Source organism: Grammomys surdaster, unplaced genomic scaffold (assembly GCF_004785775.1).
Source record: "Grammomys surdaster isolate TR1022 unplaced genomic scaffold, NIH_TR_1.0 125357, whole genome shotgun sequence".
NCBI lineage: Eukaryota > Metazoa > Chordata > Mammalia > Rodentia > Muridae > Grammomys > Grammomys surdaster.
In genome coordinates this window covers 511,586-528,149 of record NW_021620229.1, presented here as the reverse complement: position 1 = coordinate 528,149, position 16,564 = coordinate 511,586, and the positions used below count along the sequence as shown (strand labels likewise).

General features: G+C 42.1%; 1 protein-coding gene across 1 annotated transcript in view; it reads left to right on the top strand.

Moving 5' to 3' along the window:
* Atp8a2 (ATPase phospholipid transporting 8A2) overlaps nucleotides 1-16,564 on the top strand; it is a 429,785-nt gene that overhangs the window by 146,554 nt on the left and 266,667 nt on the right. Inside the window, exon 24 of the mRNA XM_028785873.1 lies at nucleotides 5,628-5,800. Coding sequence (XP_028641706.1) covers nucleotides 5,628-5,800 — 173 coding nt within the window. The remainder of the gene's footprint in view (nucleotides 1-5,627; nucleotides 5,801-16,564) is intronic.

Genomic DNA, 16,564 nt, shown 5'->3' with positions numbered 1-16,564 from the left:
CAGCCGCAAGCAATGGCCTTGTGACAGTATCGGAGTCACTTAAAAAGCAGGAGTACGGGACAGTCAACAAGTGCAGTCACCCACTTTTGGCATGTGATCACATGTACTTTTAATCCCAAGAAAAATGAAGTTGTAAAACATAAATGAGAAGCTGAAAAACATGAAGTTCAATATTAACACCTAGAAGGCAAATGCCAATTAAGAATACTGGAATGCGTCTTATCCTTCCTCGAAGGAACTCCCCTGCTTCAACTCCTTATGGCCCTCATAACAGCAAAGTCCATTGTAACGTTTAGTAATTGGTTTTTTTATTAAAATAAAAGGAGTACAGTATAAATTTTAGCAACCAGGCTAAGTAGGCATTAAAGACCGTGGGATCCAACCACAGCACATAGCATCATCCCTTTGGGAAAAGGATTCTAAGTGCTCAATAACTACCTTACAAATAGACTTTGGGATCATAGTCCACTTGAGAATAAGGACCAGTGTGCAATGGCAATGCCTTCCATTGACTTGTCTGAGAATGGCACCAAAGGGACCTATATTCTTCCATACATGTGTGGTGAACTCAGCTAGTCTGGGTTTGATCAAAGATTATTGCTGAGTAGACACGGAGAGCATGTGAGTTAAAAGCAAGGCATATACACAGTAAAGTCAAGAGTGGTGCTGGGAGGACAGAGCTGCAGATGTGTGGGAAGTTTCACACCTCCAAGGCGAAGGCAGTGTTGTGAATGGATAGAGGGGAAGGGACCACTATGGAAGTGAGCTGAAGCGACTGCAGGTAAGAAGGTCACGAGGGACGAAGGAAGAACTGAAGGACAATCAGTTTTAAGGAAAATATAGCAATACGTGTACCTGAAAGGCTGACTAGACTATATCAACATGAAGGAGATGCCTGGCCCCCAAGACCTGCATGTGGTTTCCAGTCAATATTAAAAGGGAATGTTTAGAACCTTTACATAACTACAGCAATTCATTTGAGTTGAGAACAATGATTATGTGCCTACTTAGTGGGGGTAAAGGGTGACAAGTGGAGTTGATGACTTCATCAAGCTTGCGAGTTACTATGATTCCAGCCAACCACAGATGTGAAGCGGAGCAAGGCAGTGAGGCAGGACGCAGCGATGGCAGCACACAGTGCTCAAGGGATGTAATAGGTTGCCTTATTCAACCTTCACTTTTGTACACCCTTTTTTTTTTTGGTTTTTCGAGACAGGGTTTCTCTGTGTAGCCCTGGCTGTCCTGGAACTCACTCTGTAGACCAGGCTGGCCTCGAACTCAGAAATCCTCCTGCCTCTGCCTCCCAAGTGCTGGGATTAAAGGCGTGTGCCACCACCGCCCGGCGTCCCTTTTTTTTTTTTTTTAAAGGATTGTATCATCTTGGTTGTACTTTAAGATTCACAAGAGTAAATTACATAAAGTGTGTATGTCTGGGTTGTACTGTTTTTATTACCTGTATAGAATGGTAGTTATTCTGATGAGTAGGTATTGATTAGTTGAATAAAATAGGATTAGCTCCATAACTGTTTCATGGAAGTAACATGACTGATTTCTTTGCTTGGGAGAAATCTATGTATGTACTATAATCTATGTGAGAAAATTCATGGTCAATAGAATTTAAAATGAGAAACATCTTTGTAATGTTTGGCTCTCTCTTTACAAGCTGAGAGGGCATCCACAGTGTATGTGCAGTTTGATGTCTTTGAAACATCCATAGGATGCTGCCATTCACTTTTATATAACTCCTGCTGTAGGAGCGTCATCCTGGCTTCCCACTCTGTGTCAGAGGCTGATGCTGTGTGAATGTGCCCCTTTAAGTTCATGTGTTGGAAAGTCAGTAATATTGTTGGAAGGTGGTACCTAATGATAGGTAAGATAGGTAATTGTGAGCCTCTATCACAATAAATATATGTTCATTATAGACTTCTAGATTAAGGTATGCTGCATTTACATCACAGAACAGACCAATACTAGCTTTCTCCCATGCTCTGTAGCCTGCTATGTATGTGGTTTTTTTCCCACGAACTGTGCAGGCATGTGTAGTTGAGGTCTTCATGCTCTCCTGTAAGGCCTCTTCCAAACCTTAAACATGGCACCAGTATCTCTCCTCCAGTCACTTGTGGTGCTGTGGTTGTTTCTTCCAAGTGTCTATGGTTACGCAAGATACTCAACACCTCAGTGGCTACCCTGTGGCTTAGTCTGCTCTTCCTGTTAGTGCAAAACCATCATGAGCTCTGAGGCTAGAACAACGGGCATTTTCTTCACGGCTCTGAGGGCTTGGAAGTCAAGATTAAGACGAGATGTTGGCTTGTAAATGGCTCTCATTTTGTTGTGTCCTGTACATGGTGGGGAGGAGGAAAAAGGAGAAGAGATAGGGAGGAGAAGAGAGGAGAAGAGAGAGGGGGAGAGAAGAGGAGGAGATGGAAGGGGAAAGAATGCAAGCATTCTTAGGGCTATTGCCTTGCACTAACCCCATCACAAGGACTCTACCCTTGAGATCTGATTAATTTCTTGAGGCTCTGCTTGCTAACAAGTCTTTGATTTAATAATTTGGAAGTATTTAAGCAACATCTTTTATGGTTAAGACTTACGTTTCCTGAGTTGTAAGATGGGAAGAGACTCTCAACACGAGTGGATGCCTCTCTGTTCCAGGGCCCCTGTTGCTGTGGAAACCCCAGTACCTTTTCAGGTCTTTCTTTTGCTTGCCTGGGGGAAAGAAGGTTATGCATTTCTCAGAATCATAACTTTCCCAGGCATCGTGGCTTAGTCTGCTTTCTGCTCTGTAGCAGAATATCTGGGCAGAGTGGTTTGTGAACAAAAGAAATGTATTTGGCTCATGGTTGCATGGGCTGGGAGTCCTGGTTTAAAGGCTACATCTGGCAAAGGTCTTTGTCTTAGCGTTTCTTTTTGCTGTGATAAGACACCATGACCAAATGCAACTTGAAGAGGCAAGGGATTCCTTCAGCTTACAGCTCTCTGGTCACCCTCCATCACTGGGAACGTCAGGGCAGGGACTCAAAGCAGGAACCTGGAGGCAGGAACTGAAGCAGAAGGCATGTGGAGTGCTTTCATGGCTTGTTTAGCCTTTTTTTATTACAGCATCCAAGACTACCAGCCCAGGGGTGGCATAGTCCACAGTGAGCTGTGCCCTCCCACAATCATCAATGAAAGAAATACAGGCAGGCATAATCACAGGCCAGTCTGGTGGGGGCCAATCAGTTTTTTTCAAGTGAGATCCTCTGTATCCAGATGTATTAAGTTGCAAAAGTAGCCTGCACAGTCTTCCTGCTCCATCTTCCCTATTAGAAGAGTCTTCCCTATTAGAAGAGCTGGAGTGAAGGAGACAGCTGCTTTAAAAAAACCCTTCTCTTGCGATACCCTGTCAATTCATTCTGGGGACAGTGACCTGATGACCTTTATTAGGTCTCACCTTTCAATGCTGCCGTACTGAGATGAAGTTTCCACATGAACTCTGGGGACATATTCACTCCATAGTTAATCATCCTTCTGTCCATCTTCCCACTGATCACTCGTGTTCTGAAAACATCCTCCTACTTCTGGCCCCAGAGCCCTGCATGCCGATAGGCCTTCAGCAGCCAGAGCTGGGGCCTCTACCTCCTGTGACAACAAATGGCTATTAGTGTATAGTCTATCTTCATGCATAGTCTAGAAACAGCCCAAACAGGGAAGCTGCCCTCCCTAATCCCACTCCCCTGATGTCTCTATTTATGTCATTCCCTCTTGTGAAAACTATGATCTCTGTGTCTCAGGAAACTATTCATCAGCCTTTTCCATTTGGGGTCAAAGCATGCCCATGGGGACCCGTTGGGATGGAAGACACTGAGGTAGACTGTGGCCTGAGGTAGCAACAGGACCGTGTACACTCAGCATTGTGGGCTCAGGAGGGCTTCCTGTCCTGCATGAGTAGACTCCTGGCAGAACTGCCCCATCTTGGCAGAGTGGGAAAGCTTTTTTTTCTGTCCACCCGATTGCTAAAGGCCAGGTTGTTTCCATAGATAGCTTCTAAGGTGATTGTTTGCAACTCAGAATGGTAGCACTCAGGGTGAAATCCGTCAGGTTTTTATTTTTAATGGAAATCAGTGTAACTTTGTTTGGCAGTGCATTATTCTGTTGTTCAGCTCTAGTCACACAGGCAAAGCCTGCTCAGTGGTGGCATCCATTCACTGTCACGTGTGTTTTCCTCAACATAAGACACTCCTCGTGTCTCAAGAGTGGGAGTACACGTAAAGGTCTTCACTGTGTGTGAACTGCATACAAACCTGTGCTCCGTTCCTTATTCGGGTCAGCTCACTTGTTCATAATAAAGATGTGGGGAACTGTTCTAAGCTCCATTTTGTACATGGAATGGTAGTTTAAAGACGTTACATATTTTTGCCCAGTGTCAAAGAGGAGATGATAAGTAGGGAGTTAGGACTAGAACAAACCAAATTATATTTTTATTAAAAACTGAGATCTCCAGCCATAGTGCAAGGTTCCAGAGCACATATCCTTATGAATCTTACTAAGAATGGGAACTGGGTGGAGAGAGAGCCAAAGCAGTTTCTCACTGTCAGTGCTGCAAGCTTCAGCAGAAACTAGGCCAAGAAAGATGCCTGTCCATTAAACTCACCACTTCCAAACCCTAATTTAAGGTACCATTAGGTAAATTACATGAAAAGGTAACTTCATAGACAAAAGATCTACTGTCCAGAAAGAATAATTTCAGTGTCTTTTTGTGTTTTCTGAATAAACATAAGCTTCATTTTTAATCAGCCGAAAGGTGCATTCTTCAATTTGAGCCCATGCATTCCTTCACATAAGGACATCTTTTATTAATTATGGGAATGACTCTTATGCTTTGCCTGTAACAATAGACACCCCACAGTGTTTGCTCAGGCTGCTGGCAGGGGCTTGGTCGGTATGGGCAGTTTAACTGGATTAATCCTTCCATGTGAGAATGACTGGCTCATTTCTTCCCTCCATGTTGCATAGAAGCCATAATATAATCTGAAACGCTCAGTAGATATGGAAGTTTATCTTCATATAGACACATATTTTTATATCACTTCCCTACTAGGCTGTTTAATGCTCTATCTTATGCAAACTGAGAAATATTGGTGTTTGTCAAGTAAGTCCCAATAGTGCTTTTTTCCACCCAAAAAACATGTGTGCTTTTGTAGAGGTCCCTTTTCTAAGAGCATTAAAAGTGTATATATACATATATACATGTATATGTGTGTGTACATGTGTGTATATAATACATACATATACATTATGTATATATTATGTGTCTATAGTGTACATATATGTGTACATTAATATGTATATAATATATGCATATACAATATATGTGTGTATATAATGGACATATGTGTGTGTGTGTAATGAGACTGACAATTCCATTGAAGAGTTTCATTTCACTAGACTGTATGCTTCAGCAAGATCAAATCATTGTGAATAACAAAGGAGTCTCACTCTGAGGACGTTTTACCATCAAACAGCCAAAGAGGGCATGCCAGTGACAAAACTGGGTGTATTTCCATATTCCATGTTCTCATTTCAAGAAACCTTTAAGTTCACCTTTTCTGAATGAAGCCAACTAATGTCATCCTCCTTCACTTTTCCAGGCAACAAGGGCAGCCATCACTCAGCATTGCACAGATCTTGGAAATTTGCTGGGCAAAGAGAACGATGTGGCCCTCATCATCGACGGCCATACCCTGAAGTATGCACTCTCCTTTGAAGTCCGCAGAAGTTTCCTGGACCTGGCACTCTCGTGCAAAGCCGTCATCTGCTGCAGGTGAGAATTGGTGGGCTGTGCCCAGTCAATGATCTTGATGTGTCTGTGCTGTGGGCTTTGATAGAGGACGATAAACAGAAATTCTAGGTTTCAAATTCTCTGTTAAAAATAGAAAAAGCTAAACAAAAGCCTAAGTGTATCTTCAGCTGTCAGTTCCTAGATTTTTGCTCAAAGCAGCAAGTAGCTTTGATGCTTTTGTTTCTTGCCACTCCATGGAGTGGCAGCATGCGCATTTAGCATGGGTCTTCTCTCCCAGTTAAACCTCTCTGAAAACACCTTTGAGGACACACCCAATGGTCTACTTAATTATAGCAATAAGTGCTTCTTAATCTAGTCAAACTAACAATTAGAATTAATCATTGCACCACCAACCAAAAGTCTTCGGTGGTTCTTTGTGGAGTCTGGGAAGACTTGATGCTAACATTCTATTGACTGTACAAAACATGGAGGCCCCCTTCTGAGAGAGATTGGAAAATCAGAATTATGAAAATAATCCACTAGGAAGATAAGAGGCCACAATAGGCAAAGTGACTATGACAGCCAGAAGGGTGAAAGGCATGTTGGGAATCCTGTCTTCTATAGTTTCTTGCTGAATTGCTAAGTGGATAGAATTTGATCTGTGTAAATTCTTCAACACTGGATGCCATTATTCTACCTGATCCTCAAGTCCTGGCCAGTCACTTTTGCCTGCCACCTGCATTATTTGTCAAGGAGCAGTCCCCAGCTTGTTAGTGCCTGAAGCCAACAGTAGAACAGGGACAACAGGAAACCATGTGGACCAACTTAGTAAACTGCAACTCAAAGCTAACATACTAACTTCTCATAGAGGCTTTCATGGGACAATCAAAATGTATCCACCTGGGTTTCCAAGGGACAACCAGGCAGGCCAACAGACTGCGGGAATAGACTCCTTCCTAGCCAGATGCTTAATGCTAAAGAAAAACATTTCTTCCTCTCCCTCAGGCTGCCTTTGCCTGGCTTTGTGGGTCACAAAGATTCAAACTTTAGCCTGACACAACAAAGAACTCAAACTTCAGTAGGCACCGAGAGCCAGTTTCAAGTTAAATACACTGACCATCTACTACATACAAGTTCATTAGAAAGAAGACTCCAGGTGGTTCCCAGCCTCCATGATCACAGACAGTTCTTGGCTGATCTCCTATTCCGATTTAAAAACAACAAAACTGAAGGCATGCTTTATAAACAAAGCACTCAGGTGTGTCACCTGTGTTTAGAAATGTAAACCAAGTTTCATGTAACTTTACACATAAAGTTGACCTTAATTCTCACTTTCCATATTGAAAATACAATCATTTTGAGTTACTCTTTTCTCTAAATATGGAAGAAAAGGGTTTTTTTTTTCCAAAATGGATTTGTAGATGGTTGAATGTTGTATAAGAGTTAAAATGTTATATAAGAAGTCCTTCAAACTAACACAGATTTAAGTAGTAAAAAGGGAAATTGTGGACCACCTACTCCCCAGATCCCCAGTGAGCCCAGGCATCCCCAAAGATCTCATCTGTACTCTCTCTACACTGAAAACCTCTCTGTATTCCAAGAGCAGGAACCCCATAAAGACTCCTTCCATTCAGGCCCATGAAAACTCAACCATAGTCTCAGCTACTCAGAAAACTGAGACAGGAGGATGACTTGAGACTAAAAGATCAAGCCAGTTTGAAGAACAGAGCAAAACCCCATCTCAGTCTAAGATCCTTCTGAGTGATGCTTCTCAGGCATTCAAATGTGCCTGCCTCAGCTGATACATGCTCAAAACCCACTCCATTACTCTTTAGGTAAATGAGAACAAATGAATCTTTACTTGTATAATTTCTGACCTTGGAAGTTTCTTATATATTTTGATTACATTATACCCCAATTTTGCTAATTACAGTTTGCTATGCTTCAGTATTTTCTAGGCAGTTAAAACTTTTAGCGAGGTCGTATGTAGTCAGAAGGAGAGGTGCCAGTCAGTTTACTCTCAGGGCTCGTAGGTTTGTGGTGTTTGTTGCCTTGTAAACTTCCACCCAAAAACCAACTTCATTTGTGAGTTTGGTATTTGTATTGTATATTCTAGGTGCTGTGTGTGGCCTCTGCTCTTCTGGGACAGTGTTTAGAGTACTGGTGTTAATTCTTTACACCCTCAGTGAGGCCTCAATGAATCCCACATTTCCATTCGTCATAAGCAACTGGCGCGTTCTCATTCTCATTTGATTCCTAGTTCCTTTTAGCATTTGTCATTGATGGTTTGTTTGTCCTAGTTTGCTTCTCTGTTGCTTTGATAAAACACTGACCAAAAGCAACCTGGCTGGAGAGAAGGGTTTCCCTGGCTTACAGGTCATAGTTGACACCAAGGGAATCCAAAGCAGGAACCTGAGGCAGGAACTGAAGCAGAGACCATGGAGGAATGGTGTTTAAGAACTTGCTTTTTTTTTTTTTATATACAACCCAGGTTGCCCCCTTTCCCCCTTTGCTTGGCTGCTTAGCTTCCTGGGTTTGTCCACTCTGGATATTCCACGGGGATGGAATGTTGCCATATGCCATCTCTTTTATGACCGACTTCCTTTGCCACCCTTAGCTTTTAAGTTCAGCATACTACAGTACGTGCCATTGACTCATTTCTTTCTATGGCTATATATTATTGTACAGACATACCTCATTTTGCTTATCCACTTGTGAACTGAGTTGTATATACATTTTGGCTATGGTGCACAATGCCACTACATTTCATACATGCCAATACATGTATGAAACTATTTGTTTGAGTACCCAGTTTTAATTCTTTGTGTTTATGCTTTATCATCTGGCACATTTATGTTGCAGCTCCCCACCACAACTTTGTAAGGTTCTCTGGATGGTTCTTTGTAAAGCTGGTACTGAGAAGAAGGAAACACATAAGGAGAAGACACATAGACGAGGCTATGATGGGTCATGTGTCCAAAGCTCAGTAAAACATTCAGAGGCTTCCAGAAATACAGCAGACATGGTAGGATATGTGGAGAGATGACAGAGGTCACAGCAATAGAAAAAATATCACCTCAAGGCGGAACCAACGGGGGCACCAAGATGTCTCATCTGCTTGGTGCATAAGCCTTGAAACCCAAGTACAGTGACTAGAACCCAGCTAAAGGTGGGAGAGCACAGACTCCATGCTTTTGTCATTTGACCTTCACAGGTGCACTGTGTCATGTGCAACCCCATCTCTCTCCCCACTCTCACACACAATAATAACAATAATAAATAAGCTTTTTTTAAAAAAAAAATATTTATTTATTTATTTTATTGGTGAGTACACTGTAGCTGTCTTCAGACACACCAGAAGAGGGCATCCAATCTCATTACGGATGGTTGTGAGCCACCATGTGGTTGCTGGGATTTGAACTCAGGACCTCTGGAAGAGCAGTCAGTGCTCTTAACCGCTGAGCCATCTCTCCAGCCCATAAATAAGCTTTTAAGAAGGAGAAAACATACACTGGTTAGTCTTTGTGAACTTGACACAAACTAGAGTCACCAGGAAAGAGAGCCCCTCAGCTGAGGAATTGCCTCCAATGAACATGTGGACAAGTCTGTGGGGCGTTTTCTTGACTAATGATTGATGCGGAAGGGTCCAACCCACTGTGGGCATGGTACCCCTGGGCAGGTGAACCTGGGTTCTATAAAAAAAATAGCAAGCTCTTAAACACCATTCCTCCATGGTCTCTGCTTCAGTTCATGCCTCAGGTTCCTGCTTTGCCTTCCCTTGATGGTCAACTATGACCTGTAAGCCAAGGAAACCCTTCTCTCCAGCCAGGTTGCTTTTGGTCAGTGTTTTATCAAAGCAACAGAGAAACAAACTAGGACAAACAAACCATCAACAATCATAGGTACAGGTTTTCCTTTTGTAGATGGTGAAATGTTCTGGAGCCTTGTGCTGAGGATGGTTGTGTTGTGATTATGCTAAGCACTGTTATATGTTTAAAGTGTTGTTTGAAAGATTTGGTTTTACTTTGTGTGTGTGTGTGTCTGTGTTCTGGAGCTGCAGTTGCAGACGTTTGTAAGCCACTTAGTTCCAGGTATTGGGAACCAAACTCAGGTCTTCTGGAGGAGAAGCAAGAATCTTAACTACAAAGGCATCTCCCCAGCCCTCAAAGGGAGAATTTTATGTACTGTTAAATTTTCTTATTATAATAAAAATAGACATGTGTGAATAAAAGAATTTACCTAATAAAATTAAATTTCACTGAATTAAAGAGAACAAAATATAGGTCAAACAAACAAACAAACAAAAGTGGTTCCTAGGCCATTCCCCTAGAGCAAGCAAACCTGAACCTAGAAACTTTACCAGCTACTGAGGGATTGTGATGGGCAGGCAGGACCAAGACTGACAGCTTCTTGGTTAGCTCGCACATGCTATCTCCCACCCCACCCCCATCAAGCCATGGACACACTGTTTTCCCAAACTTCTCCATGCCTGCGTTCTTGGAGCACTTTAAACTCAAAGTGTATCAGTAGCATTGAGCATGTTACCTCTGCCTCTACTCTTCTTTTGGGGTGCCCACAGTACTTAAAAATCACCACCTCCTTCCTTGGTGATTCCACTTTCCACCCCATTGTGAGGGCCTTTTGTCAGTAGAAATGGCATCATACATAAGCGAGGAACCTTTTGAGACAGAAGTCTAAACACATCGCATGGTGGAGTCTACGCTGGATGGGCGTGGTAAGGGGGTGACAGAGATCTTCATTTGTATTCTTGGGTGTGTTTAGACTTCTGTCTAAGACTTCTGTTTAAGACTAAGCCACATATACAAATTAGGAAATAGAATTCAGAAATTCAAGTCTTTTCATCTGTTAATCCTTGACAAGCATTTCCTTTGTTTTTCTGTTTGTTTTTGTTTGTTTGTTTTACAAACGGGTAAATAAATGGCTACATCATCTTGCACATGATCTGAGACATGAAGGGAAAAGCTGGCATAGGGGTTGATCTGACTTCAGCCATGACCTAACTAGCTGGCTGTGCCTGTTACTTCACTCACACATGCATACTACTCCCAATACTCACAGTTTCACTAACAGTTTGCCTAGTTTAGGGCCTTTCCCTCTAGTTGTAGAGGGTTTGTTGCTCTCTGAAGGGAGAATGAAGGTGTAGGCCATTCTCAATGTGAGCAAGAATGGCTTCTCTGTTTGCTTTTTTTCCCTTTTTTTCTTTGAAGCTCTTTGTTCTTGTCAAAATGGAAATAAATTTCATAGCACAGTCTAGTGGGGGCGAGCAGACTTTTGACCTCCTGAGAGCATTCAAAAACGTTAAGTGGCTACCTCATCAGGAAGAGAGTCATGAAAGACTCATCAGTGTCTCCCATGTGAGGAAGTCAGCAATGGCTTCTCCACAGACCCCTACGAGTGCAGGTGACGATGGTGGCCCCTCAGCTGCACCTCCTTAGCAAGTATGATTTATGGCTTTAAGTATCTCGGCAGGAAATGACTTGGAGATGAAGCCCACGGTGGAGCCCACACTGGATGTGCATGGTGAGGGTAGCTGGTATAAAACCACAGAACTGAGGCAGGACTGAGAGGCAGATGGTGCACTAGATATGTTAAAAGTCTTTGGAGGGTTATTTTCCTAGCTAAGAATTATGTATATTTCTTGGAGAAAGAGAAATCAGAAAATAGGGATGAGCAAAATGAAAGCAGCAGTCCCAGCGCCATCATCTGTCAACTCACCCGGAGTTGGCACTACAGTCTGGACTCTGCCTGTGAAATATGCTTTCTTGCACTATGGTTGGGGGATCTGGGATGGGAGGTGGGGGTGGGGAGTGGGGGGGAGTGTGGTCCACAGGTGCAAATGTGAAAGTGCGTGAAGTTTCTATGTGAAGTTATAATATGAAACATGTTTGTAGGAGGCTGAACAGGGAGACTGGGCTGTAGCTCAGTGGGAAAGCACAGGACCCGCCTAGCATATTTGAGGCCCTGGGTTCAATAAAAAAAAAAGCTGAATGGTGTTTCATTATTGTGAACAGCACTATAAAGATTTTTATAGCTATAATTTTAGAGAAAACACTTGAGAAATTCCATTAGATGATGATGAGTCCAAGGGTAAGCAACCTGGAAATGTGTAACAAAAACGAGTGAAGTGGCCTGGAGCAAAGAGAGACGACAGCAGCTTTGTTCATGCTGGGACAGACTTGGCTATATGTGCATATGTGTGTGTCCATGTATATATGTATATATAGCCATATATACATATATATGTGTATATACATATAATGCATGCCAATGTGTATATGTGTGTGTGCCAAGCAATATATGTACACTCATATATATATATATATATATACATATATATATATGTATATATATATATATTATGTATGTATGTACGCTTGACCCACTACTATACAAAAGAAATGACAATAAGCTAAAAAAAAAAAAAAGAAAATCAACACATGCCACCATGCTGAGCCAAAATGCCCAGCAATGAGCACTTCAATGTATTCGCATTGCTGGCTCAGTCTTCTAGCGTGTTCTGGACTCAAGCCTGTCACTCACTCCGCCTGCATCCAGAACTCTGTCCGTCTGCCCTAACTTTGGTTTTTTAGGAATGGCTTCTGGTTTGGTCTCATCCTCCATTTAGCTTTTTGCTCGATAGCGGGAAATCAGAACACTGGGCATCTTGTGTGTGGTATCCTTCAACCTTCAAGTGACACACAGAATTACGTCAAAGCGGAGCTCGGACACAGTAATTAGAATGCTATCGCCAATTGTATTTTCGTTGGCCTCCATGTTGGTAGGGATCCAATCACACACTTGCAAAAATAGAACTTTTCTTTAGTTTCTTTCATGATGTGATTTCTCAGCAGTGTGTGCCCAGCTGTAAGCCGGCTTCCTGGTTGACATCTTAGTACAAGGAGCATTATTAACTTGTCCAGGCCCACACCTTCCTCTAGACTGCTTGTACTGTGGCTTAGCCTATTTTCAGATTTGTTGATTACATACAATTAAGGCAGAATGCAGAACTTGTCTTTTTGTCCAGTTTAGCTCTGACACAGTGTTATTTTCATGGTTAAGGCAATTTTCTTTCACCCTTGTTAGTTTTGATACTTGTCTGAAGATGAGTGTTCTCAGATGTGATGTTTCTTGAATAAAAACAGTTTCTAAAAATCTGAGAATTTTGAAAATATGTTCCATGTATATTTTACCAATGTATCTCCAGAGTGAAAAATCCACACTGCTATGCAACTCCTGGTCTCTACAAACATAACTCATGAAAGCCATGATAAGATCCTGAATATCTCTCACCTTTGCACTATTTGATCCAAACTAGGAAAGGGAATGATTTCTAAGCAACTGGTTCTGATTCTGAAAAACAAAAAAAATTTTTTTTTTTAGGTTGAAGATGACATGTTTATAAAGAATTGCTTTCATGTTAAATAATTTCTATATAATACCAACACTCTACAAGATTAACTCCTGGTTATTAGGGTTTTAATTCCCTTCCAACCAAACATTACAGGACTGTGTGTATGTGTGTGTGTGTATGTGTGTTTGTGTGTGTGTGTGTGTATGTGTGTGAGAGAGAGAGAGACAGAGAGAGAGAGAGACAGAGACACAGACAGAGACACAGACTCAGAGAGACAGAGAGGAGGGGGAGAGTGAATGAGAAGAGAATCTGGGGAGAGTGAGCCCAGGGCTTTGTCTGTACGGTGAGCTGGGCCCCACCAGGAAAGTTACACACTGTCGCTGTATGTAACTCAGAGGATAACTGGAAAACACTTAGCATGTCAACTTGGCTGCCTATTTGTTGAATTGGGTAGAGCTATCTATCATATATCTGACAGAAATATAGACAAATAGTGTAAGATGAATTGGAGAAGCTCAGTTATAGGGCAGAAGGCCCCTCAGTTAACTTTCACACCAGGATTCCCACACAGGTGTGTCAAGGACAAAAAAAAAATCCTCGAAGCCCTTTCCTGGGTGGGGTAGTCTGGAAACATCAGCAGTATCTGTTCTTGTTACTGGCTTTACTGCTGTCCATGTTAGGAACCACGTGTGGTGCCACAGGGTGAACAGACCCGCTGCTCTCCGAGCTTTTCCCTGTTTCCTCACTTCCTGTGTTCATGAGTGATTAACTCATTGCCGCCTGTCATTCCTGACAATGCTGCTTGCCAAATGAAACAGGGTGATTCCAGGCCAAACGTGATCCAAAACGCTGAAGCAGAAGCTCATAATATTTAGAGTTTCTTCCTACTAGAAAAACAAATGAGAGACAAAAGTAAAAAAAAAAAAAAAAAAAAAAAAAAAGCAGAGCTTGATTAAACATGTGGAATGTGTCTTGAGTATTTATGCCCCAAGTCCTGCTTTGTGACAATGCTTGTGCTTCAAGAGAAGATGTTCTGAATGTGATTCATCAATACAGAGACGTGTGTCACATTCACTTTCATTATGGGGGGAAAAGCCCCAAAAACCTTTTCCCTCACAATGCTGACACCTTTGTGACTGAGAGAATGCAAGCAGTTCTTACATTAATTGGTCCCAAAGAAAATTATGTTTTCCATTTTCCTGCGTGTACATCTGACATGTTGCCTCATGTTCTGCTCCTTGAATTATTGACGTGCCCCCTTTTCTGATTCTTCCAACCACCCTGAGGACCACTTCATTGTAATGAACTCAAAACAGCAGACAGCTAGATGAAAAAAGTCACGGAGATCTATCCTCAATTCTCGGTGCTCTATTTTCAGTTGGCCACACCTAGACTACAGTTTTCCACAGCTGCTGTGGTAGATGATAGAGCGAACTAAAGTTGCTGCACGTGGAGAGCCCGTGAGAGGCTCGAGTCTTCTGGCTGTAATAAAGTCCTGGCTGCATTACTGTGCTTCTGCTGCAGCAGGGTAGAATGTCTGCTGAGTGCCTGAGTTTCTGTTGTCTCCTGTTTGATCAGTTGGCTGAGCTTTGCCAGGACTCCAGGGTTGAATCTCCTGTGGTTTGTTCCCTGACAGGCATACAAATGAGAGAGAGGGGAAGACAGACAGACAGCCTCTCCTCACACTTGTCTATCAAATTCTTGACACCTGGGTCATCTGAGAAATACAGCAAGCATTTGTTCTCGTTCTAAGCAACTGTTCCTACTGATGTCTTTCACCACTTGGCTGCACCAGTCCTTGAGACCAAAGGGAACCAGTTGGGAGATAATCCCTGTGCAAACATACAAGCGCCAGGCTACATCTGTCTATCAGTCTTTTGCGCATTCTTCTTTACTTTCGTTTGTTTTAATGGGTGGGTGGTATCTGAGGATATTAGAATTTTAGAAATCAGAGAGTCCTGTGTTATCACAATATTTTCCCCTTCTTTATAGATACTTGAACCTTACAGCTTTGTTTTCTTTTCAGAAAATCATGATGAACACACATTTAATTAATTTTCTTGAAATAGAATATATCAACAGTAAGAGATTAAAGGCTTCAACCTAAAATGTGAACATATGTGTGTGCCTTCAAGTCCAGGGCTTCTAAACCCTCATGCTCTGCATCAAGATATGACACTGAATTACCAAACCTGGGAATTGATGTAAGGGGGATAGAATCATTTTGGAAGGGGAAATTTTGAATGATTGGCATTATTAGTTTCTTTTTAGTTGAGAGTATTACTTATGCATCTAATACATGTGTACAGTGTGTGCTGCTGAGATTGGAATAGTTGGAGGTTTTTTGTGAGTCACCGCCTTGTCTTGAGAAAATTCTGATGTTTCATTTTTAGTTATTTGAGATATAACTCGGAGACTGCAGTTATGCTACTGTCTCAGTCAGGGTTTCTATTCCTGCACAAAACATCATGACCAAGAAGCAAGGTGGGGAGGAAAGGGTTTATTCAGCTTACACTTCCACATTGCTGTTCATCACCAAAGGAAGTCAGGACTGGAACTCAAGCAGGTCAGGAAGCAGGAGCTGATGCAGAAGCCATGGAGGGATGTTACTTACTGGCTTCTTCTCCTGGCTTGCTCATTTTGCTTTCTTATAGAACCCAAGACTACCAGCCCAGGAATGGCACCACTCACAATGAGCCCTCCCACTCTTCATCAACTAATTGAGAAAATGCCTTACAGCTGGATCTCATGGAGGCATTTCCTCAAGGGAGGCTCCTTTTTCTGTGATAACAGCTTGTGTCAAGTTGACACACAAAACCAGCCTGTACACCTACTATGCTGTGGAATCTAGAATAATCTCTCATGTGTCTTTTGGTACCTGGGATCTTGCCTCTCTAGTTCTCTTCTCTCGTTCTCCCTGTTCTTCCAAGTCTCCAGTAGCCACTATAGTCTCTTGCCTTTCTGCTCTTGGTTCTTTTCTCTTACCATGACAGACTCGGGTTCTACCCACCAGGCTACAAACAACTGGATATCATCCTTTCTTTCTCAGTGGATGGATAAGCTCTTTTAATACACCCATCTGTTGATGCACACTATGACTTAGCTACTGTGGATAGCTGTTGTAAACATGAGCAGGCATGTCTAATGTAACAACGTGCTCACCTTTGGATTTATACATAGAAAGGCTTACTGGATCATACTGGATCTAGTATTAGGAGTTCTCTTTCTTTCTTTCTTTCTTTCTTTCTTTCTTTCTTTCTTTCTTTTTTTTAAGAATCTCCTACCACTTTCCATAATGAGTATTCTAATTTATATTTCTATTAACAGAATTTCAACGTTTCTCTGCTTTTTCACCACCACCAACAACTACTACTACTTCTTCTTCTTCTTCTTCTTCTTCTTCTTCTTCTTCTTCTTCTTCTTCTTCTTCTTCT